This window comes from Lytechinus pictus, chromosome 16 (genome assembly GCF_037042905.1).
Source record: "Lytechinus pictus isolate F3 Inbred chromosome 16, Lp3.0, whole genome shotgun sequence".
In the NCBI taxonomy this organism is placed as follows: domain Eukaryota; kingdom Metazoa; phylum Echinodermata; class Echinoidea; order Temnopleuroida; family Toxopneustidae; genus Lytechinus; species Lytechinus pictus.
Window position 1 is genome coordinate 10369637 of NC_087260.1, and position 14581 is coordinate 10384217.

The 14581-nt window shown below is 36.5% G+C and overlaps 1 protein-coding gene across 1 annotated transcript; it reads right to left on the bottom strand.

Annotated features, from left to right (window-relative positions):
* Positions 1–210: 210 nt before the first annotated feature.
* On the bottom strand, positions 211–10851 carry LOC129278856 (pro-resilin-like). The gene is made up of 4 exons (XM_064111707.1): positions 10613–10851; positions 6451–6957; positions 5485–6071; positions 211–4729 (listed from the first exon to the last, which is right to left on the bottom strand). Exons 1-4 carry the CDS (start codon positions 10752–10754, stop codon positions 4652–4654), a joined length of 1314 nt encoding a protein of 437 aa, XP_063967777.1. The 5' UTR covers positions 10755–10851; the 3' UTR covers positions 211–4651.
* Between the last annotated feature and the right edge of the window lie 3730 nt (positions 10852–14581).

Sequence of the window (14581 nt, forward strand, 5' to 3'; positions counted from 1 at the left end):
AGGTAACTGGATAGAAGATGTACCTTTAAGAAGATGTAACATTAATGTACCTTAAATGCTAATTAATACTATTTAATTTTCAACAAGAGACAGGTTATAAGCTGCCCAATAAAAATAGAACTTGGTACAAATAAACATTTGTCACCTTGAGACCGTATACTTGAAAAATATAATACAGCCTGCTCATCACAATATGAAATACAAACGACATTTGTAAAGAACAAGAAACAATTTATTTCATATCGCTCAGTTTACACAGCTAGCCTCCGAGTGCACAGAACTTTCTGTTTCCAAAAAAAGTTCTAGATACCATTTTACATGAATTTGGATAAGATAAAGTTACGATAATCACATATTCATTGTGATCCATCACAAGTAAAATTAATACACATCTGTCGATTAATTAATTAATTTATACATGTACAGCATATGACAAAATTTAAATAAACAAAATATATATGAATTCCTTTACAGTATATTTATCAACGTTAAACATAGCTCCGTAAACAAAAAGAGTAAATATATGCGCTGCCTGTTGGAGCCCAGTGCAGCCCATACGAAGTACTGGGGTATTTAGAAAGGAGATAACATTTCAAAAAATATATACTAAAAATGAAATATAAACATAATACATATAAATACTCATGACGGGTTAAAGACATTTGGAAATATAATTTCACATGGATGTAAACAAAGAATTAGGCAAATATGTTAATGATATTATACTGGCAATGGAAATGGGGTTAATGATCATGATGATGCATAACTAATGACTTCATCCATAAAGGGGTATTTGATTATTTAGGATTTCCTTTCTAGGCAAGAGATCTATATAACTTTGTATAAAAAGAATAGATGTTGGAACATATCTAAATTACCTAGGTATCCTAAGCCTGGGTCTTGTTTCTCAGAACAAGTTATCAATATAAGAGCATCAGTTGTTGGATAATTCTCAGCCACTAAAAACCACAATTTCAGTGGTTTATAACGTTAATGGCTGTCAATTATCAATGACAAGTTCTGTGAAACAGGACCCAAGGCCCGGTTTCATAAATTGCAAATGCTATAATTCTCTGTAACAGGCTCTCAGCGAATCACTTGGTAGGACTTCAGTATATTAAAACATTCCCTTGTATAACATGTACTTGCCAGGACTAACTAGTTTGATAAATCGTTGTGACCAAATCTTCACTTTCAGTGAAAATTAAGGAAGAGGAAACAGGGTCCCCACAACCATGAAAACACCAAAAACACCACCCAACATAAAAACAGAGCTCATAAATAACACACATGGACGATCTCTAAGAGAAAAGGCAATTTTGCTTTTGTCTGTCAAATATATAGAGGAATGATTCTTATTTACTAAATCCTATACAATTTTATATCATAATTACTAGTATATTCACTATTGGCTAAAAACATCCACCCTTAGAGGGTTGGGCTTATATTCTGAGCACTTGTTTAACTATAAATTAAATCTGTTGTCTTACTGTGAGACCTAAATGTATAAAAACGTGTTCCTCATATTTACAATGCTGCCTATACATTTGGGCCCTGTCTCACAAATAACCAAATGAATGATTTCACCCCTCATTTCCAGGTATTCCGATAGTTTAGGTAGAATAGGGAATTCCCTGAAGCAGACTTGTTGGAGGAATATGATAAATCATTGTTTTAATGGTCAATACCTCAGTCACATTCGCTCTACAGCTGCCATACGGTGAATTGAAAACAGCCGTTTTATTCATTTCTATTCAGGTCACCTATATGCAGCTATTACAAAAAAATGTTAAAACGGCTTTTTTCGACTCGCAGTACAGCCGCTGTAGAGCAAATGTGACTGAGGTATTAATGAGACAGGTTTCCCATTGCCATGCCCTCCACTCTAGGAATGATCTATATGTTATCAGATAATGATCTACTACCAGTTTATTTTTCATTTCTGAGTAATTTACTTCTAAAGGTATAATGTGTTTATTACATAGTGATCCACTACCACTTTTTTAACCATTAGTTGCAGTAACATACAATTTTTTTACTGTGAAGTAACAAGTTTACAAAGACACCCCCACTATTTCTATCATCAGCCTATAGAAGAGGGAAAAAACTAAAATGTACCACTGCTTCTTTTTGTATGCATAGACAGGTTTGTGAACCTTAAACACCCAACAAGGAAATAAAGTATTCGTTGAGTTTGGTGAATTTAGCACATACTGACCAATATTTTCACCAACAGTTTGCCCAATAATTTGACCAATAGTGGTTGAATTCGGCTAATACAGACATATATGTCAGCAAACATTGGTCGAGTTCAGCAAACACAGACCAATATCGGTCAAATTTGACCAAATCTGACCAATATTTCAACCAACATTTGTTGTATTTTGCCAAAGTCTATTTATGCATTAGCAAATTGAAATCCATAAACTAACCTAAAATAGGCGAAAGAGTGATATTTGCTTGAAATTTGAAACACAGGTTGAAAGTTAAATAGCATTTTTATTTTTGCTTTGTTCATGAACCAGTGATTATGGGCCGTTTATATGCTAAGAGTTGTGAAATTGCAGTCAAAGGTGTCAATGTCTAAATTTGAGAAAAAATGATGTCATAACCTCATTTTTCAATCTGCATTTCATCAAAGACAATTTCAAATATTTCAGTATGAATGTCTTTTTTGTATAAAAACATTCAGAGTTCATTTGTCGAATTGGATTAATTTATTTCTAATAATATCAAAATTAACATAAATCTTGATATTATAGATTTGTGACTATAATTGGGGCACTGCGAGAAACTATAAGTTCAATTTGAAATCAAGCGAAAGTAAAAAAACAATAAAAATAATAATATCGGTACATTTACCCAGGGAAGCCACTTCAGTTCCGAAAACTGTTCTCCCAGTGGGCCCTGCTATCATTATTACCCTGGCTTTAGCTGGGCTGCCTAGGCGCTCAAGCATTCAAGGAATTTCTTCCTACCAGGTACCCTTCACCTCACCTGGGTTGAGTGCAGCACAATGTAGATAAATTTCTTGCTGAAGGGAAATTACGCCATGGCTGGGATTCAAACCCATGACCCTCTGTTTTAAGGTCAGAAGACTAATCCACTGGGCCACAACGCTCCTTTCATAAACAAAAATTTGAGATTGATATGCATTTAATTGCAACTCAACTTTGTTTCAACACCTCATCTTGCTTTATATTGAATTTAATACTTGATTTGCAATTGAACGATTAAAAGATTCAAGCAATGCCCCATATGACTTTTTATGTGCGCACTAAGAAGATTTATGGTACAAAAACAAATGTTTGAAGAAAAAAAAATTCTTGTTCAGCAAAAACGGAAGTGTTCTGAAAGGCCGCCTATTCTTGTTTAGACTCTATGACATGGTGCCGCAGTTTGCATGGTTAACATTGAAAATCTAATAGCTGGGTATAAAAGTGTCTATTGAGGTCATAGTATCTTGAATAATAATTGGAATTTTAGGCCCTTGACTACTATTCATAAACAAACAATTTGGCACCTATGAACAAAAATCAAAGACTAAAAAAAAAAAAAACATTAACTAAAAGTAGATTGCCTGCATGGAGAATTTAAAAAAAAATAATGAAATCAAAACAATTGACATTGTTCAGTTACTGTACCTACAAGAAATTAGCCAAGTTTAGGGTCTGTTTTGTATTATGTAAAGAAAAATGATAACAATGATGCTGGTTACTCAATGAAGAAGACTTTAACCCAATATTGATGGCATCTGCTTCTTAGAGATCTGTATCAGGCAATTTTTTTAAAAATTGGCTTTATTTGGCAATGCTATGATAGCAGTATGTTGTAAAAAAAAAAGTAGATGAGAAGAGGGGGGGGGGGGGGTTAAAACTGCACTAGAAACAATGGGTCATGAGAGTGTGGAATGAAGTAATCCATTCACATTTTTTAATCACTCCGAGGTGTTGTGGCCTAGTGATGACCTAGTGTCTGTCATCTTTAAGATTTAAGGCTCAAATCCCATATGCCACTGATATCCTATGCCAAGGCATTCATCTACCTTCGACAAACTTGACCCAGGGGTAGAGAATTGATATTTTGAAGGATTGATTTCTTGCATGCATTTCGCACTAAGTTACATAAGGGTCAGTACAATATTACCCAGTCCTCTCAAAGAACAGAGACACACATATCCACATCACAATAAAAAGATAACATTATCATTTTTATGGCGAGATGAGATTTACAAAAGAGATTCTAAATCCTCCATCTGGGAATGCAATTCCATTTCAGTGCTTCTCCTTCCATTCAAACAGCATCTCGGATCTCTGGAAGCTGGAGCCAATTTGGTGTTGGCCACCAAGTTGTCCTAAGACGTGATCACAGGTGGAGTTCATCAAGAGCCTCAAGGACCACTAACAACCAGAACTGTTCCATTTATGCTCGCAGCAACCTTACAGGTGTATGAATTTAATCAATTCAAGTACATTCCGGTCAATTCCAGTCAAGTCCAGTAGCATCCAGTTCAGTCCTGACTTTCCCAATGACAGCATCCAAGCCATTCTACCACAGAAGAGGGCTTGTCTGGTCACCTTTAGAGGATACTAGGTCGAATCTAGATGGATGATGATGATGGATGTAGGTGGGTTGATAGGTGGTGTGATGATTACAGGAATGGATTGCTGGCATTACTGCTCTTTGGTGGAATAGCAGCTTGGCCGCCGAATCCGCCTCCTCCCAGCGACTGGTAGGATGGGAAAGATGAATACCAAATTTAAGTAAAAAGAATGAGAGAGTATATTAACGTAAATTGTAATCCAAACGGAAAATGTATAACAAACATCGTCACTGGGCTGTTCAAACCTTGTATCTCAAAAATAAACAAAACTTGATGGCAGCTCAAGTAAAACTATATTTTAAGAATCAATGCAAAGGTGGCACCTTTATATTGTCTGAAAAAGTAACCCAATTCCTGTAGAGAACTATTTCTAGGCAGCTGTCTCTTAGCTGTCCTCAACATTTTTAATTTTGAAATCTGCTGTTTAACAGTCCAGCAACTAAGAAAAAATAAAAGATTGATTCACAAAGCTGATTTTGATATTTCCACTGTGTGACATCATTTTTGTCGAACGATTTCAAAGACCTTTTCACCTCTGAATTCTCCTGTTGTTAAAATCACCTACAGTCTTTGGGTTTTCACAAAAGATTATAGTAGCTCAATTAACAAACACCATTTCCACAAAGTTGGACTACTGTGTGCCATACAAGAATATACCCTGATTCTAGCTTCAGTATCATTATGTATACATACATTCACTGAATTTCTTACCAGGTTGTAAAATAACTTTTTATTTAATTGGGCAAAGTGTGAAAGACATCTTGCAAAATGCCACAAGGTTCGATTACAGTACCTAGTTATCCAGGAACTATTCAACTTACAATATCTCCATGCCAAAAACATCTCTAACCTTCGATAAGAAAACGGTGATCCTGACTTACCAGAAAAGGATTAGGAGCCATAGGATTCTGTTGTGGTACTGCATTGGGTGCTGCTCCCCATGCGGTCATCTGTTGCTGACCTTGCGGGGTAGGTTGTTGAGGTGCACCAAACTGCCCCATTGGTTGCTGGGGTTGGCCCATTTTATTAAACTGTAGTCCTGCCATTGCGGCCATACCAGCACCCCCAAAACTCATGCCTCCTTGAGGAGTCTGTTGCGGCTGTTGAGGCTGTGATACTGGCATACCCATCCCAAACTGATTAGGCATTGCCCCTTGAGGCATGCCACCAAAACCACCAGCCGCGGGAAACTGTCCTTGAGGAAACCCTGCCCCTACTCTTCCATTCATTTGCATATTGGCTCCAGGTGTAGGCGTTTGCTGGTTGAAGGCTCCACCTGCTCCTGCAACCATCATAGGGTTCTGTGCGGGCATTCCAGGAGCTCCAGCCGGCTGCATACCAAAGAGTCCATTTGCTTGGGCTGGAGCCCCTTGCGCTCCACCTGCTAGGAAAGGGTTGTTTGCCATAGTACTTGTTGCTGGGGTAGCACTACTTGATATAGCCATGAAGGGATTACCCTGCGGCACTCCTGAATGAAAGAAAAAAAAGAGTTAAACAATCGGTTCTGACTGGGAATGGTCTACAATACTGTTATTACTTTGACGCAATTCTGCATGAGATATGACAGGCCATCACGACATTCAAGTCACTGCTCATTCTCACCTTCCTGATACATGTAGTATTGATCTCTCAGGGAAAGTGCATATCATGCTTACATGTCCAAAAAAACATTTGGGATGGTTCATTGTTGAAAAAAGGAAAGATTTACATAAATTTGCACATCCCAAGAGAGTACTACAAATGGAGAGAGGAACCATAAGCATGCCACAGCACTTCTAAGTTTCACTTAAAAACTGCCAACCATCCTCCAGAACCATAATCATTAATCAAAGTCTAGAGAAACTAACCTTGTGCACCAAAACTTGGTGAACCAAACAGTTGTGCCGCAGATGTTGACGTTGTCCCTAATGATGTGGCTGATCCGCTACCTGTTCCCGGAAATGCTTGCGGTGACGACTTAGCCATCCCTGTACCCCAATCGAATCCAGAACTTGACGAACTCTTAGGAACAGCATTACCACCACCTCCACCACCCCAATTAATACCAGCCGAGGAACTACTGCCTCCGCTCCAGTTGACGGTAGTGCTTTCCCTGGGTGTGGCGTTGCTGTCCATTAAAGCAAATGCTGCATATTTGTCACCACCTGAGCTTGCTGACGCTGCAGCTCCACCTGATGGCGGACTTGCATTGGCAATAGAGAGCCCTTGTAAACCTTGCACTGTGGGGTTGAGGGGTGCTGCGGAGGAGGCAACGGGAACAGGGGCAGACTGGGGTGTGAATGCTGATTCAAATGCCCCAAAGTTATTGTTTGACGGTGCAGACCCTGCAGCGGGCTGAGCTGCTGGCATGAAAGCTGTGAAGAACAAAAATAAATAAATAAAATCATCCAGAACCAACAGATTAATCCTTGTGACCACTCATCATTTATTATACAGTGCATTCAATTATACAAATTAAACTGTGAGGTCGATTGCTACAATTTGTCAAGATATTAGCAATGGAATTTCGTGTAAGACCCCACCCCTCCCCTTGTATTCCTTGTATTAATGGGTTGTTGATCATAATTTGTAAACCTCAATAGAGAATTCAAGTTTCCAAAACTAGGAGTGACATGAATGACCTGCCATGTACTACTTGCTATGGTATTTCATGAAACATCCCCCTTTTTGATCCACAATTACATCTAAAAATGGAACATTCCGTAAGCCTCATTACAGACAAGGGTGTGGTATTCTGATAGCCATGGTCAGTTAAACCTGAGTAAACTACATTGTAGACCACAATTTTATGGAGTGGTGTGCCAGTTTTCGACTCATTCACCAAATAAAAGATATTTTCATTCTGCTGCAAAAGTTTTCAAAAACTCAATTGAGTCATGAAATGGAAAGAATAGGAAAATAAAAAAAATACCATGAATTTTAATGAATTAATATGTGCCTACGGTAATACATGTATGATTGCCATGAAAAAATAGAAGAAATATTATGAAACCGAACACTCCACAGAAGTGTGGTTTGAAATTCTAGTTTAGACTAAGGTTAATAAACTTCTAGGATTGGTTATCAGAATACCACTCAAGATGTTTCCAATACCAGGTGGGTGTTTTATAAAGCTGTTCGTAAGTTAAGAGCAACTTTAAGAACGACTGGTGATCATTTCTTGTGGTAAATGGTATATTCATTGGCGACGGTTTAGCGCGTAAGAAAGGATCACCAGTCGTTCTTAAAGTCGCTCTTAACTTACGAACAGCTTTATGAAACGGCCCCCTGATATGAATAGCCTGCCATACTCATGCCTCTATAAAAATTGCGCAACAGTTCAATGTATCCCACTCTATAAAACATACCCATGATTTTCACTCCCATGGGAGACTATGGGGGCGGGTAGGGAGGAAGCAACAAAAAAGTTTATACCAAACCCTCTCAATACATGTCGGTATGAAGGACGACAGTACATTGGTCAAAAGATATCAATCTCAATTTTTAAGCAATTTCCTGTTATACCCACTGCACAAAAGGTGGGTTTCTACATGTAAACAATCAAGAAACTCAATATGGCATACAATACCTATTGAGGAATACGATTTACATAGTGAAGAAAACAACAGTATCCATACTACATGGACATGGCACTTCAGTGTAACTTAATGCAGGAAGCAAGAAACATCACTTGTTCATGAAAAAGAGCTCTCTTTTCCAAGAAGAATGGCAAGTATCAAGTGACAACATGTCGATGTACATACTGTAGAGCCATTCAAACCAGGGATGTACTATAAACTGTACATGTAGCTTTTCTTTCAAAACAAAAAAAGAGGAAGCTCTGAGTTACATTTTACAGAATAAATCCTTTTGACTTGTTTCAATCTTTTTATTGCAGACAAATTCGTATTTAAAACAATGCTATCAAACAAATTTCTCTGAGATAATGGCTAAATCAAATAAAAACTAATGCTTTTACATGTTCTGTTCAAATACACTTAATAAGTCGCCCCCCCCAAAAAAAAAAAAATAATAATAATAATAAATAAGTAATAATAATAATAATAAATAAAATAAAATAAAACAAATAAATGAATGAATAAATGAAAATAAATGAAAAATAAAATAATAACAAAATGAAAATAAAATAAGCAAACAAAAAAAACCAATGAAATAAGTTACACAAAAAAACACTCATAATATAACACAAACATAAAAGGTTAATAGTTTTTAATTCAAAACTGAAAGTTAGATAGAGTTCTATTTAGTAAATGAAGGAACTACAACTCATAATGGATAAAATAGTGATAATGAAACACAGAGCCAGTATTATATGTAGGTCTTCAGTACGCTTAAACTATATCATTTTGATGTCTTTCATCATAATTGATAGCAAATGATAGGATTGCATGGATGCCATCTGGGAGGTTCATGGGCAAGAAGGCCTTCATTTATTTTATTAATAGAAAAATTGGACATGATGCCCCTGCACTGATAGTAAAATGCGTTAAATGCTACATAAATACAATTTTGAATTTTTAAAATAATTTCCACACGAAACAAAATTGTAGAACCTGCAATGATCATGAATCCCTGCTAAATTTATGAAATCATACGAATGTTGTACATATGTACAGTATGCCAGCCTCAGGAGATCGTGCGATAAGCAGAATACGATCAACTTTAGGCATTCTACAGTTATCGTACATCCATATTTTTATTTTATTTTTTTATTGTTCGAAATAGACATGAAATGAAATAATCCGAAAATTTGCTTTGCCAAATTGATCGTGGGCCCGGCAGCCGCTGTGCAGCGCCAGATCGACGAGGCTCTATCCCTTTAATCGTTGAACGCCAAACAGGGTAGCAGCAACTCCCATCTTTTAACGTCTTTTGGTCTGACGCGGGCGGGGTTTGAACACCCGACCTCCCGGTTGTGAGACGGACGCTCTACCAACTGAGCCAACACACCGGTACATGTAGGTCTTCAACGGAGAATGGGGCATACATATACACATGTATTTCCTGCAAAATCTCAAAGCATTTGCATGTAACAAATACAGCGGACATTACAGCTGTCACTTTGGATGAAATCACATACATCAGATTGAAGCCACTCTTAACTAATTCCCTTTTTAAAATATTGAAATGTAGATGTACATGTATACTTTTATGAATGCATCCATGGACTTGACATGCATTTGTAAGTCCATGATATAAGCCACAGAATACATACACTGTAGCAGTCTGTGTTTTCAGGGTACAGGGACATACAATTAATACATGTAAGTCAAACAGTTAAATCCCAAAGCTAAACACATCATTGCAATCCAATTGAAGAGTACACTGTAGGTGTCAATGTCAAACCTAATATCGGGGGAGCGTTTCATGAAAGGACTTGTCGGACGTTTTATCCGACAAGTCCTATTTTATCCGACAGTTACTATAGTAACAGTGCTTCTCAACCAATCAGAATCAAGGAAAGTTGTCATATCTGACAACTTGTCGGACGAAAATATTGATGAAACGCCCCCCAGGTTTTAGTATGTGATTAAGGCAGGATGGTGATTAAAAAAGTTATATACACTGTACATTTTTTTAATTCATTTTAAATACGAGTGTTTGAATTGAATTTTTAAACAAAATTGCTTCAATTGTGGCAACCCTGGATCTAGGTTCAACAAGTCAGTAGAACTACTAGGCTATGGTACAGACTACAGTAATTGTGCGACACTACAAAGATGTAATTTTGCTAAAATATGTCATTTTGCTATGTACAGTACTTAGCATACAAATGTGGTACTACAAAAAATGCTTAGTACGTGTGTGATGATGATGATGGATTATTGTATAGCGCCGGTATCCGCCACTGTTGGGTGCTCACGGAATGAAATTGTGCTACAGCATGCATTACATATAAAACAATGACAATATTAGAAACAAACCAAATTTAGAGGGTTAACATGGTTTTAGTTTGGATGACCAGTGCACTATTAAGATTAAAGGTTAGACACGCTCAAGCTTACTCACGATCATTCTGTTGGGTAGTTTGAGGGGAAAAGAATAAGTCTGCAAGGTCTCCGGAACCACCCGACGACGTATCAAAGCTTTCTTTCTTGGGATTATTTTCTGGAAAGGCTGCATGCAAGTTTGGAGATATATACATGTACATGTAAAGGATTAGGAAGCACAAGGGGCTCACAAGATATGTTCACATGTCCCCCAAAATTGTGGTGACTCTTGACTGTTTAATACATGTGAACAATGCCGAGTGGTGGTTGTTATGTTTGTGCACATACAGTATGCCAGTACACATGTATGTACATACATGTAGATGTGCTTTACATGTACATGAAGAAAAGAGTAGTTTAAGGTGACATCATATGGAGGGCATAAAAATGGGAAACCAGTGCATTTATTAGACCATAAAAAACAATGATTTGTCATGGTTTAATGCACAGGTTTTTATTGCTTGTCCTCCAACATACATGTCTGCATCTGGGAATGCTCCATAGGGCCATTCCAACTTCCAAGAGCTCTATATGCATACTGAACACAAACATCATTCTTTTGAGCAAGTTGAGCTTTGATACATTTAAAGAAATAAGTTCCTATTTTTATATTGTTATACATGTACATGTATGTGCCAAATGTGTCAGTTTATCCCGGGGGGGGGGGGGGGGGGGGGCTGGGCACTTCCATTGACGAGTGGATACCATGCGCGACCATGGGGTCTCAAAAAGCACCCTAAACAAGTATTTTCCATATTCTGAAAATGCACCCCTTAACAAGTATTGCCGTGTGAAACCCTACCCTTAACAAGTATTGGAAACAAAACGATACTCTTGGCAAGTGTTCCCTGAATCGAACCCCTGAACAAGTACAGCGATATTTTTATTGTTCTGTCACGAACGTCGGTCGTCGGTATTACCTTTGGCTACATCATTGGGTTTAGTACGGCCCCACCTCCCACACCTCGCGCAAAAATGTACTCTAAACACGTAGTGTTGACTGTTGGGCAAAAAGTACACCCTTTATAAAACATTTTAGACATAATTTTTCATACCTTCGCAAATTCGACCCTGAACACATACATGTAGTTTTCCTAGCGAAATTAGATACCCTTTTTCATTATTTTAGTGTTTTTGTCACCCTTATTACTTTATGTACGCGTAAAAGACATCCTTTTTACGTGTTTTTTTTTTGTCGCGCATGGTATCCACTTTTCAATGTAAGTGCCCCCCCCCCCTCCCCCCGGTAGTTTATCTACTGTTACATTTTTAGGACAGCAATTAAATGATAAGAGGGTAAATTTTAAGTTAAGAGGTGTCCCAATCTGAGGTATTAAAAGAAAATAAATGTTTTTTGTTTTGTGCAGGGGAACAGTGGGAAAGACATTGTTGGTGAAATATATTTGGAGAGCAATAGACTTTACACAGAAGACTGGAAATGTCACTGGCATAATTTTCCTTGGTCATTTCACCCTTTATAGTGTACATGAATATCAGTGTTTAGCTAGACCCATTTTAGTGGTGTTTACTATTTCATGGCATTATATAAAGTTTTTTTCAGGCCAAGTTAGTGATCTTAACGTCAGAGGTTAAGGAACTTAATGTATTTAAAAAAACAATCTGACAGCAAATCTTTGAAGAAAAAAAAATTATCAAATATCAAAATGTTTAATATAAAGTATGCATATAGAACAAGACTAAAGATAGAAATGAACACAAGTGCAAGTCCTCTTTGTAAGGGGTTAGTTTTGAAACACTTTTCATTTGAAATTAGTGGTGGACGGAAGCAGTATTTTTCATGAGTGGTGGTCAGAAATCTTCTGTGCCAGTTGGGCCCGACCACTGCCGACTAATGTAGCTATATGTACACGTACAACACTGGTATGCATGTCATATGGATATGGGCAATTCCATGAAAAATTTTCACTTTAGAGAAAAAAATGAAGTTTCAGATTTCACTTAAGCGGTCAAATTTTCTTAAAAAGTAATCTATAAAGTCTCAATTTTTCATAGAAAATTCGTAATATTGATAAAATTTTGTAGTTTTTTCCATCATCAAAAAAATAGATTAGTAAATTGCAAAATGTAAAAAATGTGGCTATTTTTAAACAATTCATCTTTCCTGTCTCTACTAAAAGCAAACAAGGTCCCAGAGGTCTCTTTTAACTTTTGAATAGTTGATTAATGTTTAAATCAATAGAAAATCATCGTTAAATTTTATGCCATTCATCAATTTTAGAGAAATCTGTCTTCAGATTTGTGCGATTTCTTTACCATTATCAGTGTCATGTCCGTTACGTTTTTCACTTAAAGTTTTCATAGCTTACAGGAAATTTGTCTAAAGGTACTGCAGATTCAGATTCTATGTTAGAATTAAACCCCCTACCATGTGTAGCAATCATTTTCCCTTACCACTTCTCATTTTAATAAAAATGGCGTAACGGACATGACAATTTGCGTAACGGACATGACGCCTTATATATGACAAAAGGCATCATTCACAAAAACAAAATATTAGGCTCAGTGTCACAGACTGAGGTCAGTCTCAATTGCTTGAGGATAGCTGGATGTAATAACTCCTAGAATTTGCATGTCATTCAAGCTATTTTTAGAAGTTAGTGAATGATGAAAGTTCAGCTCATGTTCTGGTATATTTTTCTGAGAATTAACGGTATGCCACATAATATTAGGATAAGATGCAGCTAGATCTGGCAACATACTCAGATCACAATCTGCATCATTCGTGTTTGAACAATACAATTGATTATCTTAGGTGTTTGCACTGACAGTTTGGAGCATGATAAAACTCCAACTTGTGAATTCATGAGATCATTGATGATATTGCTTCAAAGTATCTGACTTTCACCAACCTCTACTTCTTCAGTGATGGCACGGGCTCACATTTAAAAACAAGTTTGTATTCAGATATCTGTGATACATGATGTAGCTCTATGAATCCTTGAATCTACAGTGGCACTTCTTTGCAATATCACAAAGCAAAGGGGCTGTGAAAGGAATGAGGCGCGATCAATAAATTATGTCATCATAGTATCTTGGTCAGCCATAATCACGATTTGAAAGATGTATCTTCATTTGTACACAAGCAGCACGGACAATGCATCGAAATTAGATACAGCCACATTTGTCAGCAAGCAAGATCATAAGATTTAGAACATCCAAGATTTGATGGAAGGATAATTATACTCAAGATATTTATTTTGAATGAAAAAAAATCTCAGAAGCGATTTACAAACATTCCGATTACCTTTCAACTCCTACATAATCGATAATGAAAGATTGGTTTCCAGGTACTGCTATTAAATTTTAAAATACTTTTTAATATCATTTTTTTTAATCTTAAAACTGACATTAATACTAGTACATATTCTTTATCATAAAATACATTTCATAATATGTTCATCTTGGATTTATACAGGTCTGGTACATTTTGTTTTCTTCTCACAAAAATGAGATTTGGTCTTCTCAGTGTGCCGTTGTGGTACGATAAACATTGTATTCTATATAAAATTATCATGTAGGCTATAGCTATTAAATTAATAATACCTGCCAATAATATCTACATATGTTTCTTAAGAATGTTAGTAAAAGTACTTTGCTGTTACATAATTACATTCATTATTCATATTTCTTTCATTTTGAAACTAAGAAGTGCTGATGAAGTTCACTTCGTAAGGGTGTCATGTCCGTTACGCTAGTGTATATTATCAAATAGTAAGCCATGAATAAAAAATAATCTTTACTATCAACTTTTTCTCCTTTAATTAGGTGTGGCGGATGGTGGTAACTGGAAAATACTCATTATCTGTTGTTAACTGTTGTAAAAGAAATTTTTCTAAATATTTTTTTGTTTTATAAATATTGTATGAAAAGACCCCCTCTCAAATTGCAAAATAATAGGAGATATTACAGATTACCAGTTATGATGTTTGTCTCTAACCTCTAGCCTTAACATGTAAACAATTAGACT